This window comes from Xiphias gladius, chromosome 3, assembly GCF_016859285.1.
Source record: "Xiphias gladius isolate SHS-SW01 ecotype Sanya breed wild chromosome 3, ASM1685928v1, whole genome shotgun sequence".
In the NCBI taxonomy this organism is placed as follows: Eukaryota; Metazoa; Chordata; class Actinopteri; order Istiophoriformes; family Xiphiidae; genus Xiphias; species Xiphias gladius.
The window spans coordinates 16,365,954-16,377,605 of record NC_053402.1 but is presented as its reverse complement, the minus strand read 5'-3'; the positions used below and the strand labels follow the sequence as shown (position 1 = coordinate 16,377,605).

The following is an 11,652-nucleotide window of genomic DNA, read 5'->3' as shown; positions in this document are numbered from 1 at the left end:
TTAACTGATCGACCTTTTTGTGTTTATCAGACTGAGTTCCGTGCACAACAGAAATCTAACGCAGCGATCTTTTAATCGTCATCCCATTTGCAGAGCAATATTTTCCGAAGCCAGTTCTGTACCCTAGCCACCCCTTTTAACCGACCGATCTGTGATTGGGTGTGACGTTAACACGGGCTATTTTTAGTAAAATGTGAGAATATATGGGGATACTCACACTATTTGTGTTAGGGTTGGCACACTGCTGCGTTTAACCTTAACGTGAAAAAAGGAAAGTACAGGTGTGGTACATACTGGACAAGGACAAGAGTAAAAACTTTTTTTCATTCAAAAGGTTTATATTCTTTTTTCCTGATTCTGTTATCAAAATAGGAAAACACGTGAAGTCAAAATAAGCCAATAATTAGGAGAAACATAGTTCTCAGTATCACACAGACACATAACAAATACAATGTTCTTTTATTTGGAACACAAAATTGCAAACAGAAAAAATGGAGGAAGAGATACAGCCCATAAAAAGCCCATCCAAAACTCCACAATCTAAGTGGGAAAAGGTTTAAGTGCAAAAGGAATTTGAACACAAATATAACGGCAGATTATCACATTCCTGTACAGCAACATATTGCAATTTATTTGCCTATTGCTTCAGTGCTGAAATCCTCTTAAATGGGTACAAATCCATTTTGTGCCAATAAAAAAGGAAGGAGGGACAATCACACAACAGCTTTCTGCACTGTTTCAGTTCAGCTGCATTATTTCAAGTTGCCTTTTTCCCTTCCATGAGTTAAACTATTTTAATATTGCTTTCAGCATCTCAGCAAGGATTTCCCCAGCTATTATTGATGATTATTCCATTGAGATGTTTATAATCTTCCTTGGAACAAACACTCATCTGAAGCCCAAAGTGAGAGTTCATTTGTGACAAGCCTCAGTGAAATAAGGGCAGCTGTAAGGCAAAGATGTTCGTACATCCACACTAGAATGTCCACAGGCATTCTTCGGAAATAAGGTCTCGTGCTTTATCATCTTTCTTGTCATCTCGCCATCTTTCTGGTCACCTCTATAAGCAGTCCATGGAGTTATCTGGTAGTATACCCAAGGGTGGGGCCTTTCCTGGGAGACAGGATGGGGGGAGCATGGAGTTTGACGTTGGATCCACGTTTTCAGAGTCTTCCATTCGCTCTGCGCAGCCTTCCCAGTTTATATGGAATCTGGTTACACGTGGGTTTGATGCCAGAATATTTCTCTGGAGCTGAAAAGGAAAAACAGTAATTGAGATAAATATTGCTCCATGTTATTATTATTATATACATGTAATTGGAATGCAGTTACAACTTATCTGATAGACATGTTATTTCTATTATTATTATTTTATTATTTTCCATTATTTTTAAATTTGGTTTCTAAGTTCTAAGTGACAAGAGATTTTAGATAATTTAACCATTTCTGAACTTGGCCCCCATGTGTCTACATGTGTACTAACAAGTGTGACTAAGAAAAACATCAAGTGTCTACATAAACACTTCAGAACTTAAATGTAAACACCCTGACAGCATTTAACACCTTTAACATTTCCCCAAATGTAGTTTAATTTTTCATTCGTTGCCGCTAACTCTTGCTAATGTGCACTATCAGTTAGCAACACACCACTTCATTTGGCATCTAGACTCAGGGCATGAAAGGGTGAGCTCTGTAGATCACAATGGTACAAAGGTACCAAATGGTATTTATTCAACAACTATATAATATTCCACAAGAAACTACACCTTTGCAACTTTCATCAATGTAATCCCTCATCCCGACATTTTTTTTTTTTGCACCTTTGAGTAAAGGGTTTCATTCCAAATGTCAGCCACCTAAAAAATGTGACACCTACAAACAAAATCCTTTGTCATTACAGCAAAAATCACAGTGGCATATTACTGAAGTTACCATCAGAATTAAGAAAACAGTTTACAGAATAGAAACACTTCTGCTTAACTAGTTATATAATCAAGGAGCTTTGATAAGATTATTGGTCATTTTTAAAGGATCAAACAATCTTAGCATTATTTGTTCAAAGTGCAGGCTCAGCAAAATAAAAAGCTTAAATTCCATGTTTCTCGATGACTACCTTTGTTCTTGTTATTTTCGGGATTAATACAATAAAAAACATAATCTGTTGCAAATGCAAGGGTTGTGTTGTGTGAAATTTAATTGTTAATTAATGTTTTTGTGGTGTATTTTTGAAGAAACTTTTTGGGTTGATTTTTTATAGCGAAATTCGTTCAGAACTGTTCTTCGACCAGAAAGAGCACTGTACATTCAAGAAAATAATTTCTCTCTCTCTCTCTCTTTTTTTAAAGTATTACTTAAAACCAGTGAAATCAACCATTAGTCCCACCTGTGTGTAGTCTGGCTTGATCGGTGGATTTTCACGAAGCTCGGGGTCTGTGTATTCATTGTTCACATAGTAACCAATCCGAATGAACTCCTGGCCACGATATGTGCAGGTAATCAGCACTACAGTTACACCAACAGCATCACTTTCAGGGATCAATCCAGTGTTTGGGGCATCAGCCTATTAAAAGAGAAACAACATAGTTGTGCAAAAATATAAAGCATGGGTTAATTTCAGGAATTTCAGCTTTCTACACTCAAATGGGGATTATAGAATTGCTGTGATACAATTAATCATAATTTGTCAGTCTGAAAGAAAGGAATATAAAAATTCATTCAGTCCATTTTGACCATTTATTTGTATATACAGTTAGGTACATAAGTATTTGGACAGTGACACACTTTTTAGAATTTTGGATGGATTTGAAATGAAGCCATGGAAAAGTTATTGTAGTGTTGACTTTCATACTGACTTGGCCATTGAAGAATATTCCATTTCTTTGCCTTGTGTAGCTCTTGGGTTGCTTTCGCAGTATGTTTTGGGTCATTATCCATCTGTACTGTGAAGCACCGTCCTATGAGTTTTGCAGCATTTGGCTGAATCTGAGCAGATAGTACAGCCCTATACACTTTATAGATTTCCTCCTGCTACTTCTCTAAGAAACAATTCTGTGATCATCCACTTTAGTTGTCTTCCACGGTCTTCCAGGACTTTTGGTGTTGCTGAGCTCGCCAGTGAATTCCTTCTTTATATGAACATACCAAATTGTTGATTTGGCCACTCCTAAAGTTTCTGCTATCTGTGTGACAGTTTTTTCCCCCCAGCCTAACGATGGCCTCCTTCATTTGCGACCCCCCCCCACTGCATATTGAGAGTTACCTTGAACAGCTACCTAATGCAAATTCAACACTTGGAATCAATTCCAGACCTTTTATCTGCTTAATTTGTCACGATAACAAGTGAACAGGCCACACCTGGCCACGAACGTGACTGTCAGTTAATTATCCAATTAGAGGCTTTTTACACAGTTTCTGTACATTTTCTGTCAGCTTGTTATCATCAACTGTTGAGTAGCCATCTCATCCAATTTTATGGCTGGAAACACAACTACCTAAAGTGTGACATGGTATGCAACAACTTGTGGGGCTGCATTATTAGCCAGATGAATAGGTAGTGAGGACAGGAACTGTGGTATAGTCTCCTGGTTGTTTGGAAAATGTAAAAGTGGCTGTTTGTAATATCTGATCTTTAAAACTGCTCTGCGAATGATTAGAAAGCTATGCCAGAGAGAATGAGAGATTCCAAGACTTTTAAAAAGTTAAAGAGGATGCAAGGCGCAATAGAATATAATAAGATGTTATGACATTACTGTTACCAGTATATATTATATATGGCTTCACAAAGGACTGTTTCAGGTCTTTGCCATAACCAAACGCACCTGAAACACAAACATATGTCTCCCAGCAGGTACAGGGCCGACCAGGACAGAGTCAAGGATTTGGTCATATTCTTCACTCTCTGCTGAGCCAACATAGATGATCTTCCATTCCAGGTCTACAAAACAAAAAGAATCAAACTGAAGTTATGTTTCATTATAAAATGTGGAATGACAAATGCAGTGCTGAGACAATTAGTCAATTAACTGATTAGATCCACAGAAAATGTTCCAATTATAATTGATAACAGATTGATCATATTAGTCATTTATCAAGTATAAATATCAAACGTGGCTTGAGGAAAGCTTCTCATATACAAGAATTAATTGCTTTTCTCACTTTGACTACTCCTGATCATTTATTTATATGATTAAGCATACATTTGCTAAACACAGACAGCTACGATAGAAAGAAATGTGTCCAGAGATAGTCATATACATACATTTATAAATGCAAAGCTAGACAGCACCACAAACAACAGCCTCTGCTGTATCCATAATTACAATCCACACGGTCTGATTTAAGTTACATAACTTTGCGATGTGTCAGCCGTGGGGAACACATTCAATCAATCTGTGTGTATTTATTTTACCATTGCTTTGCTTATTCACGTGACATCTCGCAATCCTGAAGTCTTTTCTGATTAAAGTTAGCTGATGTAGCTAATACTGCGTTAGCCATTAGCAATTCTACACAGACTGAAATAGAAACACCTTCACGCTTTGGCCTCAGACACTCAACAATGATACGTTTTCTGCGTTGGTGACTACCTTCGGGGAGGTCCTCCATACACTCAAACGTTATTTCAAACTGAAAAGGGTTTCCAAAAGGACTCGGGTTATCCAGGACAGCCACATTCAGCACCTGTACCTTCGCCATTGTTGCTGGAGCGCTAAAACGAGGCTAACCGAAAACAAACGTTCAAACCAGTTTCCCGGGGAATGCTTTAAAAGCAACACTACCACAACAAAGACAAATAACCTGACTAAACAGTATTATCTGCCGAACACCGGGGCTTTTAGCCAATTCAAACCTTATTTTACGACTAAATACACAGTATTCGCTCAATTAATGAGCAACATAACCAGCTTTCATTAAATTTGAGGATAGATATTACGCTCTCCCGCCGCCTCGACTGCCCTACCGCGCCTACGGCAAGCGGTACGTGCGTGGAAGAGGCGCCGCCTCCATCAGAGGAAAGGCAAAGTGCCTATATCGCCCCCTGGTGGCACGATATCAGAGAGGCGGGCCAGCAAAAACTAACTGCACGTTGCTTTCATTACTTACTGTAATTATTTTAACCATTAACACACAATTCCGTTCCTGATCGACCGAAGCACTACATCAAGTTGCAAGCATTATTGAGACGTGGCATAAACCCCTGATCTATCAACTCTCGAATCAATCTATATGTTGCAGGTATTTTGCTGCTGTTTTGATATACCGAACACTTGAGCACAATGACTTAAAATTAAACTGTACAGTGTCACACCCTCAGGAAGGGTGGACCGCAGGCACATCTCACAATACCGCCTAATGCAGACAAATACAACAGTGATGCATTACAACCTTGAAAATTATCCTTGAAAGAGTTGTCCTCTGAACATATACTGATACGTATATCCTTCACAAAGGCAATACTTATTGCAAGACTATTGCTGGCATGTCGGTGTACATCTGATTTCCACACTCTGTTTAAATAATTTGCCTGCAGTCATAGTCTATGAGACAACTGCCTGATACAGGCTTTCTGTAGAAAAATGTCCACATAGCTTCAAGCAGCTGAGCGGATATCCATGTATAACGGCAGGGAAAGAATTGACAGTCACACCAATAAAAATGTATTGTTTTTAAAGACAGCGTGCTCTCCACTGGCCAATATGGGTCAAACTTGGAGAGACTTGGCAGAAACCTTGTCTTCCACTCACCAAAAGTATGCCTATTATCATCTGACCCAGCAGTGATTGACTCAGAGGATTTTGAAAAGCACGCAAGACATTCAAACAAATAAATAAACAAATAAACAAGCAAGCAGATAGATAGACAAATGGAACAAGTTAAACTTGTTCATAGCTTTCCTACAGTAAAGACACTGGAAATTGCTCATGTTCTGGCTACCTTACCTACAATTAAATTACAAGGAAATTTGAAAATGGAATGAATCTACAGTGAATTGGACAACCACCTAAATATTCTTTGACAACAGTGCGTATAATACAAAATAACTCTTGTAATTCAGTGTTCTGACTTGTGCATAAGCGTCATTCACAACACATTTGTTATGAACTAAACACAACTGAGGATAGGTTACACTTTTGATGAAAATGTCTCTTTCAGTGATAAAGACACTGAAAATTTGGACTCTATGATGTCTAATCTTATAATGTATTAAGAAATGTGGGATCTCAAATATCATTTTAGTCAAATACTATAGATAGGACAGTGGAAAATGTACAAAAATGATATGGTCAGAAGAACCACAGACTGACTCACTGCTGTAATATTCCGGGAGTGACTTTCCATCGCTACTTTTTCAAAAACGCCTCACTTCTCTCACACACCCTCCAAATGAAAACTCCCTGACCGGCACAGATTAGGCCCGAAGCAGCCTGCATTTTCTTTGCCCCTCTGAGTCTGAGCAGGGGAGATTAGGCGAGGATTAGAGCCCACTGGACCAGCTGGCCGCCGAATTCATCCTTAAAACATCCCAGGAATGTGGATATCCTTTCTCCTGTCGGGGAACACGAGGCCGGGTGGAGGCGCTATTTCGTGCCCCCACCGTCAGCCAGGTTGCTCGGCAAGGAGCCGGGCAGGGAGCACAGTCAAACATTGTACGACTCCAGCAGGGTGAAGCATGTGAGAGCAGCCTGGCATCATACTGTACTATAAAAAAACAACACCCCCCCCCCAAAAAAAAAAAAAAAAAAAATTTAAATCAGTTTAATTCAAGTATCAGAAGCTAAATAGGCTTAATGGCCTATGCCACAAACGTGATTTAAGTTATTTCCAAATATCACACAGTCTATTTTTGAGGAGTTTTTTTTTTTCTTTTTTTTGAAAGGCAACAGGAGAAATCGGGTTTGTTCTGCTCCAGTAACCTGCGTTTTCCCCTCGACTCTGTACAAAGGAGGATCTGTCCGCTCTGCTGCAGGTAGATAACTGCGCTCAGGTAATGTAACACGAAACTGAACCACGTGACCAATGGGGATTGGAAGAGTAGACGAGAAGAAGAAGAAGAAAAAAACAAAAAAAAAAACAAACCCTGCTTTACATGAAACACAAACTGGTAGTGCAGTCGAGGATGAGGTTTTGGTACAGGAGGATCCATTCTTTCTCACTTGTACGGAAAACCTCCTTTTTCTTTCTCAGCATGTTACCTGTCACTTTCTTCGGACTAAACCATTTGTGGCAGTTTCGTTTTTGACAAGGTGAGGCGGAAGCAGTGTGGTTCATTCGCAAGGAACCAACCTGCTCGATCTTTCCCGTTTTTGCTGTGACCACCTGAAAAAACAGCCGAAAAAGGTGTATGTTTCGTATTCTCGTGGAAAGTTGACATTACAGCATATTGTCTTCTTCGTTATTAGTCAATATAACGATACTGTTGCAAATGAGAAGGGGCTGAACTTTAAAGCTGTGTGCAGTTTTTGATACATGTGCTATTAATAGCTTAGTATTTTTCCTTTGGTCTGAGCAGGTTGATGGTGATTCAGCATCAGGCTGAATGTGTGACTCAGTGGATGCGTGGTCTTAGCAGCCTTCCTAAACCTCAGAGTAAAGGCGTCTGCACGAGTGTCAGGGTGAATGCAATATCTTGACATCACTGACAATAATGTGTCTTCAGCTGTTCGAGGAGGGACGAGAAATCCACGCAGTGAATGTTGGACCTAATGAAATGGACCCAAGCTGACGCCCCAGAGTCCCAGTCTGCCCTCACTCGGCCCTGCTGGTCACGGGTAGAGATGGAAGCATATCTGGATGTGATGGCCAGTCCTGGAGCTGTGCTCGGGAGTTTTTTACTCCTAGTACTGAGCAGTAATCCTGCATGGGGTGAGTCAGTGACCATCTCTTCATTGTCAGTACTCCCACAAGGATAAACCATCCTTCAGACCACGCCCACGCCCACACACACACACACACACGCACACACCATTATATTCTGCAATGATAAATAAAAATTTCTTAGGTCGAAACATTCCAGACCAAATCTGAAACATGCACAGGCTTGTCAGCAAGAACTGATCTAGGAAATGAATTAAGAAAAAATGGCGCTGTGCTGTATGAGAAAGAGGTACATTTATATCCAGTCTTAGCGTGGTATCAGTAATTGCACAAAAGACACAAAAGAATTCTATTTCACAGTATATTGAACTGCCCCCTCCTGTAACCCCTGCTTTTTGTTATCAGGTTGTACTTTTGTCCTTGCGAAGTTTACTATTTGCCCTAGTGAATGATTCACTCAGAAAATGCCACGGGGGTTGGTTTAATTTTCCAAAAGCAATACTTTCGATTTAAAGCGATTCTAAGTAGCGTTGTAGTGCCTTTACACAAACAAACAGAACAACAGTAGATTTGAGTTTTTTCCCCATATTCCAAACCAGTGTCTTGTTGGACTCAGCTGACTGTATGGCTGCAGCACACTCTGCATTCCTGAGCGTCTCCCCCTCCTCATCCACTCTCCAGCTCAAGTAGTTACTATGTAGTTTCATGATGTCACTTGGTAATCACATGGCTGGTCATGGATAAAATAAATGGAAACAGCAATAGACAAGCAGGATATCTGGTGCCTCTGTTTTGCTGTTAGTTCCTCTTTTTCTTCTACTTGTGTAAAAAAAAAAAAAAAATGCCATCACTGCATTAAAAAAGGAGTTTAACTAAGATGTGAATAAATCACACCGTTTTAAAGGTCATAGGAGGATTAGAGCTCCGTTAGACTTTTGTGTTTTTGCTTTCAGGACATTGAGCCTTTGGACATGATTCATTAGTGGAGAGTGACAATCACATCTCTTATCATCATTCATTTTTTTTCATTTTTGCACTTTATCAAGCAACTACATTTTAAAGATCCCTCTGTATGCCGGCCTTCATTTACGTATGGGTTTTTTCTATTTCAACGACTGCGTTCATATTCACTTAAAGGACGAGCTCACCGACGCTTTCTGTATGTGTAATATGTAGCTGAAATAGCAGCCCTTTAGCTTAGCTCAGCAATAAGACCGTAAACAAAGGGAAACAGCTAGCTTGGCTCCGTCTGAGGTAGCAAAATCCGCTTACTGGCGCCTCCAAAGCTTACTAATTAACATGTTGCATCTCATTGTTTCATCCATGCTACGACCTAGAAGTAAAAGCTTCAATTTGCAGTTTTATGGAGGGTTATATTCTGGACTATTTCTTGGCCAGGACCAGTGATTTCCCGGTCTCCTCTGGTTGCCTGGAACCCGGTTCACCCAAAATGTTTATTTCCCAAAATGTTGAACTATCCCTTTAAATGAATCCAGATTACTGTTAGAAATCCAGGTTACGGTCAGAAGATGGATACATGTTCTCACATGCACTGTTGGTAACTTGGTTATTTAAAAACCCAAGTTTGCAGGAACTCAACAAATTAAAAAAATGAAGAAACCCTTCATTAGTAATTTAAGAATTTCTTTAGTTCATGGACAACCTTAATAAGTTGCCAGAAGTCTGCAGCCCTATGCTGAATTGGATGTAATATCCCTAGGCTTTATTACCTTGTATTTCACAGGGTGATATGCATTGTCACGACAGTGTTCCTGATGTTTCTGCTCTTTTTACAGGAAATTATACCACCCTTGCAAGTGACGCCCATTCTAATTACACTGCCGTGAGTGAAAAACCTTTGTCATGTTTAGGAAATAACAAATAGAAAGTATCAAGTGTCATCAGATTGATCCCTGTCATGTGTTTTTCCACTTGCAGGGGCCCAACATTGCAGCTATCGTGGCCCCTACGGTCACTCTGGGTGTTCTGGCCATAGTCTTGGCTGTTCTCGCCTGGCTCTTCTGTGTGGTGAAAAAGAAGAGGCAGACCGAAGGGACGTACAGACCCAGTGCTGAGGAACAGTCTGGTGCACGCAGCGTGGCGGCGCCAGATGCGCTAAAGCTACCAAAAGAGGAGAGACTCATTTGAGATGTAGTGCTTTATGTTCTAATAAAATCCTGTAAGGGTTCGGGCTGCGAAAATGTGCATGGCAGCGCTCCTGTGTGACGAGGCTCTCTCCCCTGAGCTTATCTTTGAGAGAAAAATCTTCCAGGCTTACGAGAGGACAGAGTGCCATTTCTGAGGCACCATGACATGATTCATTCACTCACCGCTACATTTCAGCAAGCACTGAATGGTCCCTCTATGAGGAGAAGCACGTGGATGTATCTTCCAGTGGGTTCTAAGACAACAATTGAACATTTCAAGGAGGTTTTGAACATTTCTTCTGCACAAGTGAAACAGGAACTACAGTATTTTACTACCACTAACAATTTTAGTTTTGACATGTTTTTGTTGTTTCAGTTGCCTCAATATTCAATTTACCATGTTCCTGTCTGATTTGATTCATTCTATTATGAAATACTATCACCGGTAAAATCTACACTGATCTTTTACCTCAGATGATTTTGATTTTTTTTCCCCCCAGAGAGCCCCGATGAGTCCATTGCATTTGAAAGTGATATTCTTTTTAGTCTAACAAGTGGTGTAATCAAACATCTTATCACAGTGCAAAAGCTCTTGATTGTAAGGAATGTGCTGTGTGATAAAAATGAGGTTATACTGGGGAATTATACCCAGCATAAGCAAACAGTTGTTTACACTTTAGGTTTTCTCTGAATAATCATACAAAAGTAAAATTGCATTATTTAAAATTTCTCACTTCATCAGATCAACCAAGCTGCACGTAAGGCATTGTAATCAAGCAGAGATGTTTACAGCGCCACGGCATATTTATTACTGCTTTTGTCAAATAAATAATGTGTTTGTATAAAAATTGAGTAATTAAAACTTAAAGAACAATTTCAAAGTCCTTGCAGGGACATCGTCCTCTTCTAAGTTACACGTTTCTTAAAAATACATAATGTTGCTAAAGGTATGATTATACTCAGAGTATGCAATCCCAGTCAAAATAAGGTTTTGTTATGAAGCAGTGGAACATTTAATAACTTAGTTAAGCACCTTCATGGGCAACGAGCCAAAATTAGAGGCCTAAAAATTCTAGGCAGTATTGGGAAAAATAGAAACAAGTCCATAACTATGTATTTGTTTAGGGAGTGTTCTGCGATGATAAAACAACATGGCAGATAAGCAGCCCTGACAGAGAGTGAAAAGTTCAGCCCCTCAGAACCTGAGAAAGTCACTTACACACTGAAGCCATTGTTAGTCTCTCTTGGAAAAAAGGTTATCTATAATGTCATGAAAAATTGTCGAGTGAGTCTAATCTTTTATTCTTTAATTAATCAAAGTACTTGGAAACTAGATGAAAGGTAACATCATTTAACCCTGACTTGTGCCATTAACACATATGTTTTCTGGTTCTTAATGGATTCAGCATGTTAAATAACACTGTCATCTAAATAAGTTTCGACCAATAATGAGCTTGTTGTTCATGACATACATTAAGATAAAGCACGGGAGGGATCCCCTCAAATCAACTTTATTTTAAAGCTCAGAAGTGAAATGACTTAGAGAACACATAAAAGGCACAATTTCTTTAATTTTTTTAAAAAGAATAAATATTAAAGTATTGTTTTTATCCCCATCCCCACTCTGATAATATTGGATGCCATTCACTGACTACGAGTACTGGAGAAAACATTCGTATTCACTGATAAG

General features: G+C 39.4%; 2 protein-coding genes across 5 annotated transcripts; one reads left to right on the top strand and one right to left on the bottom strand.

Annotated features, from left to right (window-relative positions):
- Positions 1-440: 440 nt before the first annotated feature.
- asf1ba (anti-silencing function 1Ba histone chaperone) lies at positions 441-5,000 on the bottom strand. Its single transcript, XM_040124367.1, has 4 exons — positions 4,587-5,000; positions 3,819-3,934; positions 2,384-2,560; positions 441-1,252 (listed from the first exon to the last, which is right to left on the bottom strand). Exons 1-4 carry the CDS (start codon positions 4,693-4,695, stop codon positions 1,061-1,063), a joined length of 594 nt encoding a protein of 197 aa, XP_039980301.1. The 5' UTR covers positions 4,696-5,000; the 3' UTR covers positions 441-1,060.
- Positions 5,001-6,914: 1,914 nt separating this feature from the next.
- On the top strand, positions 6,915-11,565 carry crb3a (crumbs homolog 3a). 4 transcript variants are annotated; one of them, XM_040156496.1, is made up of 4 exons: positions 6,915-6,967; positions 7,658-7,863; positions 9,612-9,658; positions 9,754-11,565. In XM_040156496.1, the coding sequence occupies exons 2-4, from the start codon at positions 7,692-7,694 to the stop codon at positions 9,961-9,963; spliced, it is 429 nt and encodes a 142-aa protein (XP_040012430.1). In that variant the 5' UTR covers positions 6,915-6,967; positions 7,658-7,691; the 3' UTR covers positions 9,964-11,565. The 4 variants fall into 4 exon arrangements, with proteins under 4 accessions (XP_040012430.1, XP_040012424.1, XP_040012423.1 ...); XM_040156490.1 differs by having other exon boundaries at positions 6,916-6,985; XM_040156489.1 differs by lacking the exon at positions 6,915-6,967 and adding an exon at positions 6,994-7,244.
- The last annotated feature ends 87 nt before the right edge of the window (positions 11,566-11,652 follow it).